Raw genomic sequence first — 13,081 nt, forward strand, 5'->3', positions numbered from 1 at the left:
TGACATCATACCACACGTTTCCTTTGTACATGGCTTTGTTTTCTCTTAACATGTTTTAGAGATTTACCCATCTAGCATGTATCTATATCTCATTTTTTTTCATAGCAAAATAGTATTCTACTATGCCAGTAAGCAGTTGAGGGATCCTTGGGTAATTTCCAGGTTTTCACAACAGTAATTTCTACTGTTATTTTTCATGTACAAGTCTATAGAACATGCATTTTTCTGAAGGAGGATTGAAAGGTCCTGTCTTCTGAAGGGAAAGTGACGTCATTTTGATAAAAGCTAACTTACAAATTTCTTCTTTCATAGCTGGTGATTTTGGAGACATAACTAGGAAAGCGTTGCCAAAAGTGAGATCACAAAGATTTTCATTACCTCCTGTCAGGAGTCTTCCAAGTTCCAGCTCTCACACGGAGGTGTGCAGTGGATATTGCAGAAGCGCTACTCTGTACAGTGTGAGCTAAGCATTTGGGTGTGCATTGCTGTGCGTGTGGACACTCAATATCATCATCCCAAAGCATTTCTTGAAAAGACGCTCCCCATTGATCTGCTTCAGCATCTATGTTGAAAGGAACTGACCACAATGTATGGGCCAATATTTGGACCTGCTTTCTCATTGATCTACAGGATTAGCATGCCAATGTTGCATTTATTGTTGCAGCTTTATAAGTAAGATTTACAATTAAATATTGTAATTACTCTTTGTTCTTTCCACAGAAATTGGTTTTGGTAGTCCTGCTTCTCTGTGTTTCCATTTTAAGATGATCAATTGCCACAACAGTGCTTGCTGGAATGTTGACAGGGATCATATTGAATCTATAGATCAAAGGAATTACAATGTATGCAGAAAAATTGCACTTTTATTGTTGTGAATAATGAGGCTGTGAGTGGATTTTTTTTTTTGACTTTCAGATTGTTGGTCCCAAGCATATGGTTTTATAGAATGACTATATTTTGTGACTTTACTAAGTTCATCAATTAGTCCTAGGGCACGTATGTGTATTCTTTCGCATCTTCTGTAGACAGGATCATGCAGATGTGAACAAAGGTAGGTAGTTGTAGTTCCTTTCCCTCTCCTGTCTATATGCCTTCAGATTTTGTGGTTCCCTTCACATCACACTGACTAGAATACGCAGCAGCGTGCTGAGCAGTATGGGTGCCTGTGAATGTCTTTGTTCGTTCTCCAATTTGGTTACTAAGTCTTTTTCTCTTTGTTTTCAAGATGAGGTGCACACTCTGTGTGTGGCCATAGACTCTATTCTCAGTTTTAGGGGACTGAAGCTAGTCTTTCAACATAAACACAGAGTTGGCGGTGAGTTCCTTAATACGGATGGAGGGAGTTCCCTTCTACTGTTAATTTACTGAGCATTTTCTTATCAATCGATGTTTTATTCTTATCACTGACTTTTCTGCATTCGTTTCCCCTCCTCCCCACCAACACACACACTTTATTTTAAAAATTTACCCAACGATAGAAAAAACAGGCAGTGCCTGGCTCCTGGTTTATGGTGGAACAGTGTACTAGCATGGGCTGTCATACACTCCCCCCCGTGCATGGGTGTGCAGAGTTGTAACAAGCTCCACAGGGGCCCTGTGAGGGTGGAGTCACAAGAGTACATGTGAGGAGGGGATGGGGGCCCAGGGAGAGGATAAGAGCAAGGCCCCATGTCAGAGGGTAGTGTGGAGGGAGCTCTTACAAGTGACTGATTCTTCCCTTCTCAGCCTCCGATCAGGATGAAACAGAGAGAGCGAGAGCCCTATGCTTAAGGATATAACGGGTCTTATTTTCTGATTATTTACTTTAGGAAAAGTTCCAAAGACCCTTTTGTAGCAGCAAATTCATATTTAGTAATCATCTGTAATCACTTCCTGGTTAATGATCATCTGATGTCCCAGGATGACACTGAGTGAAGAACTATATGCTAACCAGCTTTCAGTTGCCGCAACAAATATTTAACATCATTGCTTCTAAAGAGAAGCGTTTTTTGGTTTTTGTTTTTTTTTTCTTTTGTTGTTGTTGTTTTGTTTTGGCCCATGTTTTTAGCTCACAAAGGTCTGACCCCATTGCCTTGGGTCCCCTGCCAATGTCATGGTAGGGAGCACAGATGGAGGCCGGGAACCTAAGAGAGTTAGCAGACTGGAACCCCAAAACTCTACAACCACCTGGCAACAGCGTTCCTTTAGAGAAAAGACCTCAACCAGGGGATCTCTAGGGCTATCGTCCAGATCCTGACCAGATATCGTCAGCACCTGGTCCTTGTCTGATTGTCCTTACTTGTTCTGAGTGACACAAGAAGTTTGTTGCTCTATGGTGGTATTAGTGCATTCTCAACATTGGTCTAACTATGAAGACTGTCAGAGTCAGTTTTAAAGGACAGTTTTGCTAGATATAGATCCTCGTTTCCCATGTTTTTCTTTGAGTATTTAAAAATATCTATCCTACTTAACATCATTGTGTGTCATGGCACACGTGGAGAGGTCAGAAGATACCGTCCAGGAGCTGGGTCTCTCCTTCCACTGTAAGTTCCAGGGATTGAACTCAGGCCATCAGACTTGGCAGCAGGTACCCTGACTGCCGAGTGAGCCATCTCAGAAGCCTGGCGTGCTCCTTTCTGTTTAGCTGCCTACATGAAGATCTCTAAAGAGAAAAGAACATCTTAGTCTGCAGGTGCCTCTGTTTAGCTGTTTCCCACACTGCACACAGAACCAGAAGGCTCATGTTCAAGAGGCTCATTAAAAAAAAAAAAAGAATTGAAGTTGGGCATGGTGGCACATGCCTTTAATCCTAGCGCTACAGAGTTCAAGACCAGCTTGTTCTACAAATCAAGTTTCAGGAGAACCAGGGCTGTTACCCAGAGAAACTGTCTCAAAAAACAAAACACAAAAATTGTATTTTATTTTTATTTATTTATGTGTGTGTGTGTGTGTGTGTGTGTCAGGGGCAGGGTTAGAATGTGCATGTGGGTCCTGGAGGGGTCTGATCCCTTGGAGGTAGAGTTGCTGTTTGTTCTTCACTGTTAGACATGGGTGCTGGGAACTGAACCCAGGTCCGCTGTGAGAGCAGCAGACACTCTTAACCACCGAGCTAACTCTTCCACCCCTAAGTGGTATTTTGAGGTAACAAACTGGGGTCTTCAATAGCAGCTGAGGCAACATCAGGACCAAGGGAGCTTGCTTGCTCTCTAAGTTCTGCTTTGCTGGAAGACTCTGCCTGACGCCGTTATAGTTACTGCTAAACAGCCAGTGACTGTGCTACATTAAATTAGGTCCCCAGAAGGTTGTTTCTGGGAGGGAACAAAGGATTGTGAGTCATGCAGACTCCTTCAAAAGCCTGCGGAGTTAGGTCTAGGAAGTCATACATAACAGATGTCTGGTACACGTACCAAATGCTTGATGGCTTTCTGATTTTGTGAAATTATTAAATTCTAACAATCTTTTCTTGTTTTTGAGAGACAGCATAACTTTGGAGCCTCACATGAAGGCAAGAATTAAGTCACTCTTATTTAAACATCTTGGCAAAGTTGAGTTCCAATCGCTTTCCCCAATAAACAGCCTGAGTTGTGAAGAAGGCACACAAATCCACTTCTTTTCATGAATGTTTCCAACCATGTTTTCATGTTTCCACAGCCTTGCTGTCTGTGAAGGCTACAGAGGAGAAATCCCTACCCTGCACAGATTCTCATTTTCCACATTGAATATTTAATTTCATCTTGTTCTAATTACCTCTCAACATTACTGATTCCTGTTTGTCATAGTTGGAATCAGCTCCCTGGAAGGACTGAAATGATTAATGAGCACAGGCTTCTCCTACTGCGGGGCGTACGTCAGGGGCTCCAGGCGAGGGGTAGATAGTCTTGGACGCACTAGGGAACATATCCTCTTGGGGAGAAGGTGCACACGGAAGCGGGCACACCAGGGGGTCAAATGTCAAGCGCCACGGTGACACGCTCAGGCAGCAGGTAGCCTGAGGTTGGTGGATGGGGACAAGGTCAGGAAACCCAGTTGGGTCTTTAGGGTGGCGAAGGATTTGCGTGTTTCAGGAAATGTGGTTGAAGGTGAGCCACAACCTAATCCTGAAACCACCTGAGCTAGTTTTGAGCCCTGGCCATGGTCCCTAGGCTCAGCCAGCGTTGCTGTTCTTTTCTGCTCACCGCCTGCCTGCTTGTTTAAATATTCCTCTTCAATAAGAAGAGTTACCAGTGCTGGTGCATTCTCAGAGCCTCTGTTTTCATCCCTTCTCCCTCCAGTAGAGATATCAGACAGAGGCATCTTCTCTTACTTCCTTTCTATGGTATATTTCAAAAGGAAATTGTCCCCCTAACTATCATGAGCAAATATGAAAACAATAAACACTGTAGAGTACTGCGGTCTCCTGGCCTTTGTGAGGTTCCGGTCCACTCTCTGCTCTGGTCCTGGAGAGTTCCTTGGGGTTCTGCTGTTTACTTCTGATTCTGAACCCAAGTTCTACATTCATTTTAAATCTTGTACACATCAGCCTAAGCAGAGCCTCCGCTCTTCCTTTCTACCATGGCTACCAAGCAGCCAGACTTAGACCTTTAAGGAACAGTTCCCTCCGCTCAAGTAGGCCATTTGCATGTCTATGGCTCCTCAGGCTGCCAGACAAAGGGTCCCTCCTCAAGGAGAGCCTGGAATTGGGGTGTCTCAGCTCCTTTTCTACTGCTGTTATAAAATACCCGACAAAGCAACTGAGAAGAAACGGGGTTACTCTGGATCACAGTTTCAGGTTACAGCCTCAATCCAGGGAAGTTCCAGCAGCTGTTCCAGATGGCTGGCACGACATGCAGTCAAGGAGCAGAGAACACGGGGACACTTGTCTCCCCTTTTCATCTGATGCAGGGCCTAGTGCCAGAAATGGTACAGATTACACCCAAGGTAGGTAAGTCCTCACACATCCTTCCAGGAAACTGCCCTCCAACTATGACAACTAGATTTTTCTGGGATTCCTGAGTGTTCAAACGAGGGAGTCTCTGGTTCTTTTGGACTCTTTTCCTTCTGTTGGTTTGTCTTGCCCAACTTCAATGTGATAGTTTTTGTTTTATCTCATCATATTTTATTTTGTTGTATTTTAAAGAAAGGATGAATGAATATCTAGCCACTAAAGTAAAAATAACAGCTGAACTGTCATTTATATCTGCTGGGAGCAGAAAAATCAGTTTTCTCCAATGAAGTGACACTGGGTATATCAATCACTCCAGGGCAGAGTTCATGCCCAGGAGTTGTTGATCAACATATAATAAAGTCTACAGTATTTTTGTATGCTTTTATTTGGTTACAGTTTGGCAGGGCTTTTGCTTGTTTGTTTTGTTTTGGGTTTTTTTTTTTTTTTTTTTTTTGGTTTGGGAGGGAAGGTTTTGTTGTGTTGATTTTTCAAGAAAGAAATTAACATTGGGGTGGGTAGAGAGGGAGAGTGGATCTGGAATGACTTGGGGGGAGGAGAGAATATAATCAAGACTACTTAAATTTAAAAATTGTTTGAAACAGAAAAATATTTTAAAAAAGAATTAAGCCCTTAAGTAGCATGTCAGGGATAGCCATGATTTATTGCTTATTGATGATGTAACACTGGTCAGTTGACATTAGCTTTCATGACCTCATGTTTATGTCAGCTCTTATTGCCTCAATTTAAATATATTTCAAATATAAGACTCTGAATATGACAGTCTTCTAGTGAATAAATTTTAAAAATCTGTTTATATAAGAAAGACCGTCCCCCTCCAAGTGATTAGAAATACTGCCAAGTTTTAAGCAAAGTTGTGCTTTTGTTTGTTTGTTTTGAGACAGGGTCTCACATAGTCAAGGCTGGCCTGAAACTTGCTCTGTACCCAAGGATGAGGATGAACTTCTGATCCTACCATCTCTCGCACCCACGTGCTGCCCTTACAAACATGAATGTCACTCCCATCCAAACTGCTACATGTGAGAACTTAGCCAGCAAAACGAGCTGCAATTTTGTGGAGAGAAAGAACCATCTTCAAGGGACAAAGCATCTGGGATGAAAAAGTGGAGCTGTCCCATTAGTACCACTTCTTGGTGAAAGGAAAGGCCAGCAGATAAAGAGGGAGGATAAGCAATAATGGTTCCATAAAAGGCCAGATATTTTGGAGGCTAAGGGAGAAGCTTGGGAGGGGAAAGTAAAAAAGACAGTTTGAGAAAGTATAACTGACAGAGAAACATCTTGTTGGTAAGAGTGCTGTGTGTTTAGTTGTTAACCTACAGAGAAATCCCTGTTGGTAAGATTGCCGTGCTGAGTGTTTAGTAGCACCGCTGGAGGATGAGAGGGTCCTAGGTTATCACAGTTCCGATGCTGAAAGGAATGTAGGAGCCAGGCAGGTTCTGAGTGACATCAACTTTTGGTGGAACCAAGTGTTTTCTTAGCTTTAACCAGCAATGCTTAGCAATAAAAGTTCGCAAAAGTTTTTTCCACTAAATATAACGAACAGAAATAATGTTGAATGACAGCTGATTTAGGGGCATCCATTAATCTTTCTGGGTTTCTGCAATATTTTAATTACTGACAATGGAAATGAAATATAAATTACACACATAAAAGCAATATGAAAATACTTATTAGATATTTGTTTTGAGAAAAATATGAAAGAAAATGATTATTAGAGTGGAAATAAAATTGGTCCTTTTTTTCTACAAAGGAAAAAGTGAGACACCCACTTTTGCCCTTGATTAGACAAATCTTCCATTCATTCTATATTAATTAAATTTTAAAGAGAAATTATTGAGATGTTGACTATACATTTAAAATGTCCTATTTATCAACCTTCGAATTTTGCCTTTTTCTATTCTCCTATGAAGAAGCACACATTAAGCAAACAAACAATAACAAAACCAAGGAAAACTCAAAAGCAGCTAATTTTTCTAATGACAAGTCATGAGATACCACCAACCTTATGACTTGCAGCCTAAACTCTAATTCTAAAATACTTAAATGATATAGTTTCCCCATTTCACTCCCCAATCCAACCTTGCATAGGACTGTTAACTAGATTCCAGTTTACAATAAGTGCCAAGGGGCTTTTCCCCCAGGCAAGGTGCCATATTAACATTTCTTAGGACATATTTTATAAGACAAAAACCAACAGCAAAACACACCATCTAATTAAAATTCAGAACGTAAGTTTAATACATATAGTTTGCACAAAATTCCTACCAGCTTTTCCCACACAATATAATGAAAAAAATTAGTATGGTCCCTTATTTTGAGGAAAAGTGGCATAAACATGATTTTTTATCTAGAGACGATATTATGAAAATAACAAAGTCACCAAAAGAAGGAAGATGACTATATCAGTGGCTATATGCTACGGTGATTTTTAAAAATATATTTTAAAGTAGTATGTTTAAAAGTTCCAGATTAATGGGCAGTATCTAATTATGAACATCACTCATCAAAAATAATTAGTACAGCAAACTAGCACAAAAACGATTCAAGTGAAAGTGGAGCACTCGTTACTAAAGGTCAAGATTTTGGGTGAGTACTGAGTCCATGTCCCAATTCATCATTTATTAGATTAAGAAACAATCTGTAAACCAGTCAGAAAGCAAAAATCCATCATTTGTAATCTATTTCTTTTGCAAAATCATCAGGACTGATTCAGGCACTGCTCCAGCCCGTGAAATGCTGGAAAGAGCGTGCACCTGCCAAGCTCAGTGCAAAAAGCACACAGGACGAGAGGGAGGGGAGAAGAGAGATTAGTGACTTGCTGCTTTGGGAAGCATAGAACTCATTCTATTGTGGGTTGATCCTTTGGCACAATCCCATCCAGTGTCCTTACCAAAATACCATTCACAAGAAATACTGTTTCCCTTGGGAGGGGTTATAAGCTTGAAGAACCAAATTCCCGGCTCAGGGAAGGGGGAGTGGTTGTAAGAATTCAAGTGACCCTGTGACGTCAGGAAGAAGCCGAGGTTTAAAGGAATGGAGTGGAACTCACCGGGCTGCACAGATGTCAAAGGTCAAAGGGCATAGCCTGGCGGGCTCCCCAGATGCAGGAAAAATGAAACGCCCCTCCTGAGCTCTCAATGTAAAGCAGAAGTCCAGGGGCTCAGTTGTTTCTGCCTCTGACGCCAGGGACAAGCCCTACCATGCACAGTCTTGGCAATAGTCAAAAGCAAGACCCGCCCGATTTCAGAGCCCTAGCTCGGGAATCCCCTAATACTCCTTCTCCTCACCCCCTCCCGCGCCGGAGGCCACAGACACCTTCATCTTCACTCCCCACCTTCTCCTGGCCCTCTCGCACTTAACAGCATCGGTTTCCATGGCGACCTGAAACCGCAGCTCCCATTGGCTTGTTCAATATGAGGGTCGGGCCAATGGGGAGGGCCGGCCCTCTCCTTCCGCCCAATGGGGCGGGCGCACAGCCTGCCTGGGGACGGCGGCGTGCTGACGTTCCCGGGTGCCGGGACTGGCCGGGCGGGCGGGCTGGCGGCGGGGCGGCGGCCTCCGAGCAGTCTGAGTGGCTCCGGGGCTGAGTGCGCGTGGACGCTGGCCGCGGCGGCGGCACTATGGGCACGGGGTAGAGGCGAGCTGCCGCCGCCACCGGGGTGGTGGGAGAGCCTCTCCGGGGGAGGGGGCGGGTGGGGAGGGAGGGGCGGGCAGCGGCGCGGTTGCCGCACTTCGGCCAGTTTGCTCCGGTGCCGCAGCGGCGACCCTTCGGCGCGGATGTCCATGCTTCCCGGAGCGACGATGACCTCCGTCTGAGCTGGAAAGTAAGTGCACGGCGCTGGCGGGAGGGCTCGGGGCTCCGGGGCACGAGCTGCCCGGAGCGCGCCGAGCCGGGACCTGGCGACGGCCGGGCGCCCCCCGCGGCTCCCCGGCCGCGGTCGCTCCGTCCCCGCCGCGTGCTCCGCCATCCCGCCCGCCTTTCCCCTCCCCCCCGGCGGCGCACAACTTTGCCCCGCACGGCTCGACACGGCCGCTTCTCCTCAGGCACCGCGCCACCGCTTCCCGAACTTGAGCCCCGCGGCTCCCGCGCGCCGTCGCTCGTGCCGGGGGCCGGTAATCTGTCGGTCTGTCCTTCGTTCCTCAGAAGCAACCGCTTACCGCTGCCTCCCACGCCCGCCCCGCGTGTCGCCCCGGCCCTTGAAGCCGCACTGGTGCTCGTGGAGACCGCCGCGGGTCCAGGGTTCCCAGCTCGCGGCAGCAAACCGCACGCTCCTCCCTCGCGGGCGCCCCAGCTCCAAGGCTACGGGCCGCCCTCCCGCACCGCCCTGCCTCCTCGCGCTGCCAGGAGTTGGAGCAGGGCCGCTGCACCCATCGGAGGATCGGGGGTCCCTGTCCCCTCCTGCTCCTTAGGAAGTGAGGGGACCAGCGGCGGGGCCGGTATTTGTCGGTGTGGTGGCTGAGAGCGACACCCCGCGAGCGCAGGCAGCGGAGGCGCCGCGGTTGCTCCGGGCGCCGCGATAGGCAGGTGTGTGTGTGTGTGTGTCTGTGTGTGTGTCCAACGGCGACGCTCGCTGCCAGCTCGTAGGCTGGCGACAGATTGTGCTGGAATGCAAGGAATGCACCAGGGACAGAGTCCGCACGGGCCACGGTCGCACTAGCGCCTTCCCGGCCCTGCTTTCCCCCCGCGCAGCCAGAGGTCACGGAGCATCTTCAGAGCTGGTGAGCTTCCTTCACTCTCCTGCCTCCGCTTCTCTCCCTGCGGCAGAGGGTGGCGGAGAGCGAAGCGTGGTAGTTTCTTGGGGCTCTAGCCTATGGTTCTGGGCTTTTGCTGCATTGGTCCCCAGGATGGGTGTCAGTGTAGCCAAGGTTATTGATCGTTGCACAAGGCTCTTGACAAGTTTGGTTTTGCAAGGTTTGGATAGCGCATTTTTTTTAAAACTAGGGTTTTCTGAGTACCCGCAGAGACAGAGGGCCGAACGTTCTTGAGTGACAAGCTTGCAGCTAACATATTTTAGCTGTATCAGAAAACGCCTTTTGGTGCTCCAGGTCTGGGCTCTACTGCGAGAAATCTTGAATGCATCACTGCTGTCATAAGGGTTGGAATATTTCCCCTCGTCATACTGGGCTGTGTTTAGGCCTCGTATAATACATAATGAATAGAAACAGAGCAGCAGTGTTTGGCCAGCGATGGGACAGATAGAACTGTCTGGTACCGTGAAATTCGGGGCGTGTAAGTTACCACTGCAAGTAACCTGGAGACATCGCAGTCATGTATATTTCAAGATGTAATTTATTAGTGGAAAGGGCCATTTCTCTCTGTGTCACCACCGAGTTTCACTGAATAAAAAGCACAGTCCTACAACTTTTAAAGATTGGTAAATATGTATAAAATTAATAATGGCTACTACACATGTTTTTGTCAGTTAATACAAAAAGACAAAAATTTGACATATGCTCTCCCAGAACCGGGATTCAGTTTTTGCTTTTGAGAAAGTAGAATTCGCCTCTTTTTAGATGAAGTGTATTGCGTGGAAGTATCTTCTTTTCTGATACCTGAGAAACAGTTGTGGAAAATGGCAACGTGAAAGCAAGAACAAGGCCCTGGAGGAACTGCTACTAAGTATGCCTTGTGTACTTTTCTTTCCACGCTGTTTGCTTTGAAGGTTGCAGGTACTATAAAGCCCTCTGCACTTGGTTATTTTGTATCCGATTCAGTAAAAGAAGTCAGTTGTTCAGCCAGTCTCCGGTTTCGACCCCTACTTTGCATGCATCAAGGGCATTGAAAAGTCTGCGGGCATTTTAGTTAAGACCCAGGGGAGCTGAAATGAAAGGTTGTGTCTTGTAGTTGTTACATTGTTTTTCAGGTATGTCTGTAATCAGTGAACCTTCTAATTTAGAGGTTTAATTCGCCTACAGTAACAATAGGGAGGATTTTTGGGAAGTGTTTGTAAATGCCTACAGGAAACTTTTATTATGTAACAATACATTATAACAGCTTAACTCTTGCTCGTTTAATTGGACTTCAAGATTGGAAAGTTAAAGCAGAAGGAGGAGGTAGGTTCCGCAGCTCAGTGGTTGCCATTTACCTGGCGTGTGTGTGAGGCCCCAAGCCCATTCCCTGCTCTTACTCCCCAAAATGTAAAAGGGAATTTAGTTTCTCTGATGCATCAGAAATGAAAAATTTTGTTCAAGTATGCAGAGTGTATATGAGCATGATTGATTGGGCAGCTAAGTTTCACCTGCTGCAGGTAAAAGCATTGGAAATGAATCCTGTTTGTTAGGAAGTCTTAAAAAGAGGCTCATAATCTATAATCATTGGGAATATCAAACTGTTTTGGCCATAGTCTTTACCTTCTATTATATAAGGAGAAGGTGCTGCATTTGGCATGTGAGTGCTGCATGGAAGACTCTGGAATGAGAGGGATTAAGTACAGTGCTGATTCTTACCACTAATATGTTTGGAAGGAGGTAGAGTAGCAGGGAAATGTTGGCAAGCCTCAAAGCAGCAGCAGCTGCTGCTGAGCCAGAGAGAAAGTCACATGCATTGTTGCTGCATTTACAGGCTGCATAAAGCAAGATAATCCCGTGAATGGATCTGACATAATATAAGTTTAAAGAACCCGCTACCCATTTCAATCTAATAAAAACCCTAGCGATCGTATAACCTTGAGATTTCAGATTAAGTCTGCATTAAATCATAACTGCAATTTTATTTCTTCTCTGTAGAAATTGGCAAAATAAATTTAAAAAATTTCAACTACTTAAGTTGATTTTTAAAAATCTAGTTGTCATCTTTTAAACAGAAAGCGCCCCCCCCCCCCCCCGTTGTTATCCAGAGATCTGTTTAAATAGATTTTCATAGCCGGCACGATGCCAGCCACCTGGCAAATTGTGACCCTTACCTGACTCCTTTCAAAATCAAGATTATTTTGAGAATGGCCTATATTCTGATGTTTTTAATTTACTTTGAGAAATAGCTCCTTGCTTAAGTGGAAAACAACTTTCTCTTTTAGTTGATGAAAAGTAGAGTTTGTCGTAGGGTTGTTCTAGAACATAAGCGTCCATGTAGTTGTATGCCCCTTTGGAGAGCTGCCCTCGGCTTTCTGGGATGATTCCTTCTTCCATATGGCAAACAAGCTCTAGTACCTTTCTGCGTTGAAGGGGAAGATGGCCCTGAAACAGAACACCAGTGGATAAGATGCATTTGGAGAATTAGGTAACTGTTTCATGGCCAAACCTTAACTGCAGATGGTCATGCAGGAGAAAGGTAAAACTGTAAGGGCCATGGGTATCAAGCTTCACGTGGGTGCAAAGAGTGATGTGGCAGCCATCAGCTGGCCTTCTTCATGCCAGGAGTGAAAATCCCAGTAAGGGGATCAGGCCTGATGATGCCAAGGCCTACAGCTATGATTGTGATGGGCTCACGGCACCGAAGGGCTTCTCACATTGCCACTTAATAATTCAGTGGAATTATCTCAGTCTTTTGGGGGTATGTTACAGTGACTAAATGGGGGGGTGTGACAAGAAGGTACGCCTCAGTTATATATAGAACTGCTTCACGTATTTGTTGGCTAAATTGCCTTTTTTGCCTGTCATGGCTTAGATTTCCTTTTACCTGATTTGCTAATAAATGCTGGTCACTTTGCTTGTCATTTTATTATTCATAGCCTTGATAACATAGTTATAAATATGACTCATAATGATTCATGGCTGATGGTAAATTGTCAATAAGGGTTGAATTATAAAGTTTTAATGGTGTAAAATATGTAAAATATGGAAGTCTCAGAACTCCTAGGCATTTTTTTGGGTGCCAAATAGTGCCTGGTTGGATAGATGATAGATGTTGTAGATAGCGCGCCCCCCGCCCCGAGCTTAGAGCTGCCAATGGAGTATGTAGAGGGAGAGCAGAGGAGCCAGTAAGTCTTTCTGTGACGGCCACGGTGTAAACGATTTCTCCTGTTAGTGTCTTAGTTATGGTTTCTATTGCTGCGACAAAACACCATGACCAAAAAGCAAGTCGGGAGGGAAAGGGTTGATTTGACTTATGCTTCCTTCCACATTGCTGTTCGTGTGAACGATTTCTCCTGTTAGTGTCTTAGTTATGGTTTCTATTGCTGCGACAAAACACCATGACCAAAAAGCAAGTTGGAAGGGAAAGGG

At 45.1% G+C, this 13,081-nt stretch overlaps 3 protein-coding genes across 19 annotated transcripts in view; 1 reads left to right on the forward strand and 2 right to left on the reverse strand.

Moving 5' to 3' along the window:
• Ccdc148 (coiled-coil domain containing 148) overlaps window positions 1-8,220 on the reverse strand; it is a 262,678-nt gene extending 254,458 nt beyond the window's left edge. The window contains exon 1 of the mRNA XM_048426217.3: window positions 7,971-8,220. The gene's annotated coding sequence lies outside the window, so the exon portion shown is untranslated. The remainder of the gene's footprint in view (window positions 1-7,970) is intronic.
• Window positions 7,136-8,889, reverse strand: LOC146890432 (uncharacterized). The gene has a single exon (XM_085681108.2). It carries the CDS (start codon window positions 8,887-8,889, stop codon window positions 8,245-8,247), a length of 645 nt encoding a protein of 214 aa, XP_085537234.2. The 3' UTR covers window positions 7,136-8,244.
• Pkp4 (plakophilin 4) overlaps window positions 8,613-13,081 on the forward strand; it is a 208,356-nt gene continuing 203,887 nt past the window's right edge. For 13 of the 17 annotated variants that reach the window (XM_085681086.2, XM_085681090.2, XM_085681098.2 and 10 more), the window contains exon 1: window positions 8,613-8,745. The gene's annotated coding sequence lies outside the window, so the exon portion shown is untranslated. Of the gene's footprint in view, window positions 8,746-9,621; window positions 9,641-13,081 lie in introns of those variants that run through there. The other 4 variants (XM_085681105.2, XM_085681106.2, XM_085681087.2 and 1 more) reach the window with 4 other exon arrangements.

The sequence above is a fragment of the Myodes glareolus genome, chromosome 21, assembly GCF_982192425.1.
Source record: "Myodes glareolus chromosome 21, mMyoGla1.1, whole genome shotgun sequence".
Lineage (NCBI taxonomy): Eukaryota > Metazoa > Chordata > Mammalia > Rodentia > Cricetidae > Myodes > Myodes glareolus.

Coding starts and splice junctions, on each gene's coding strand:
- LOC146890432 (XM_085681108.2), bottom strand. CDS start 8,889: ATGGCGGAGCACGCGGCGGGGACGGAGCGACCGCGGCCGGGGAGCCGC.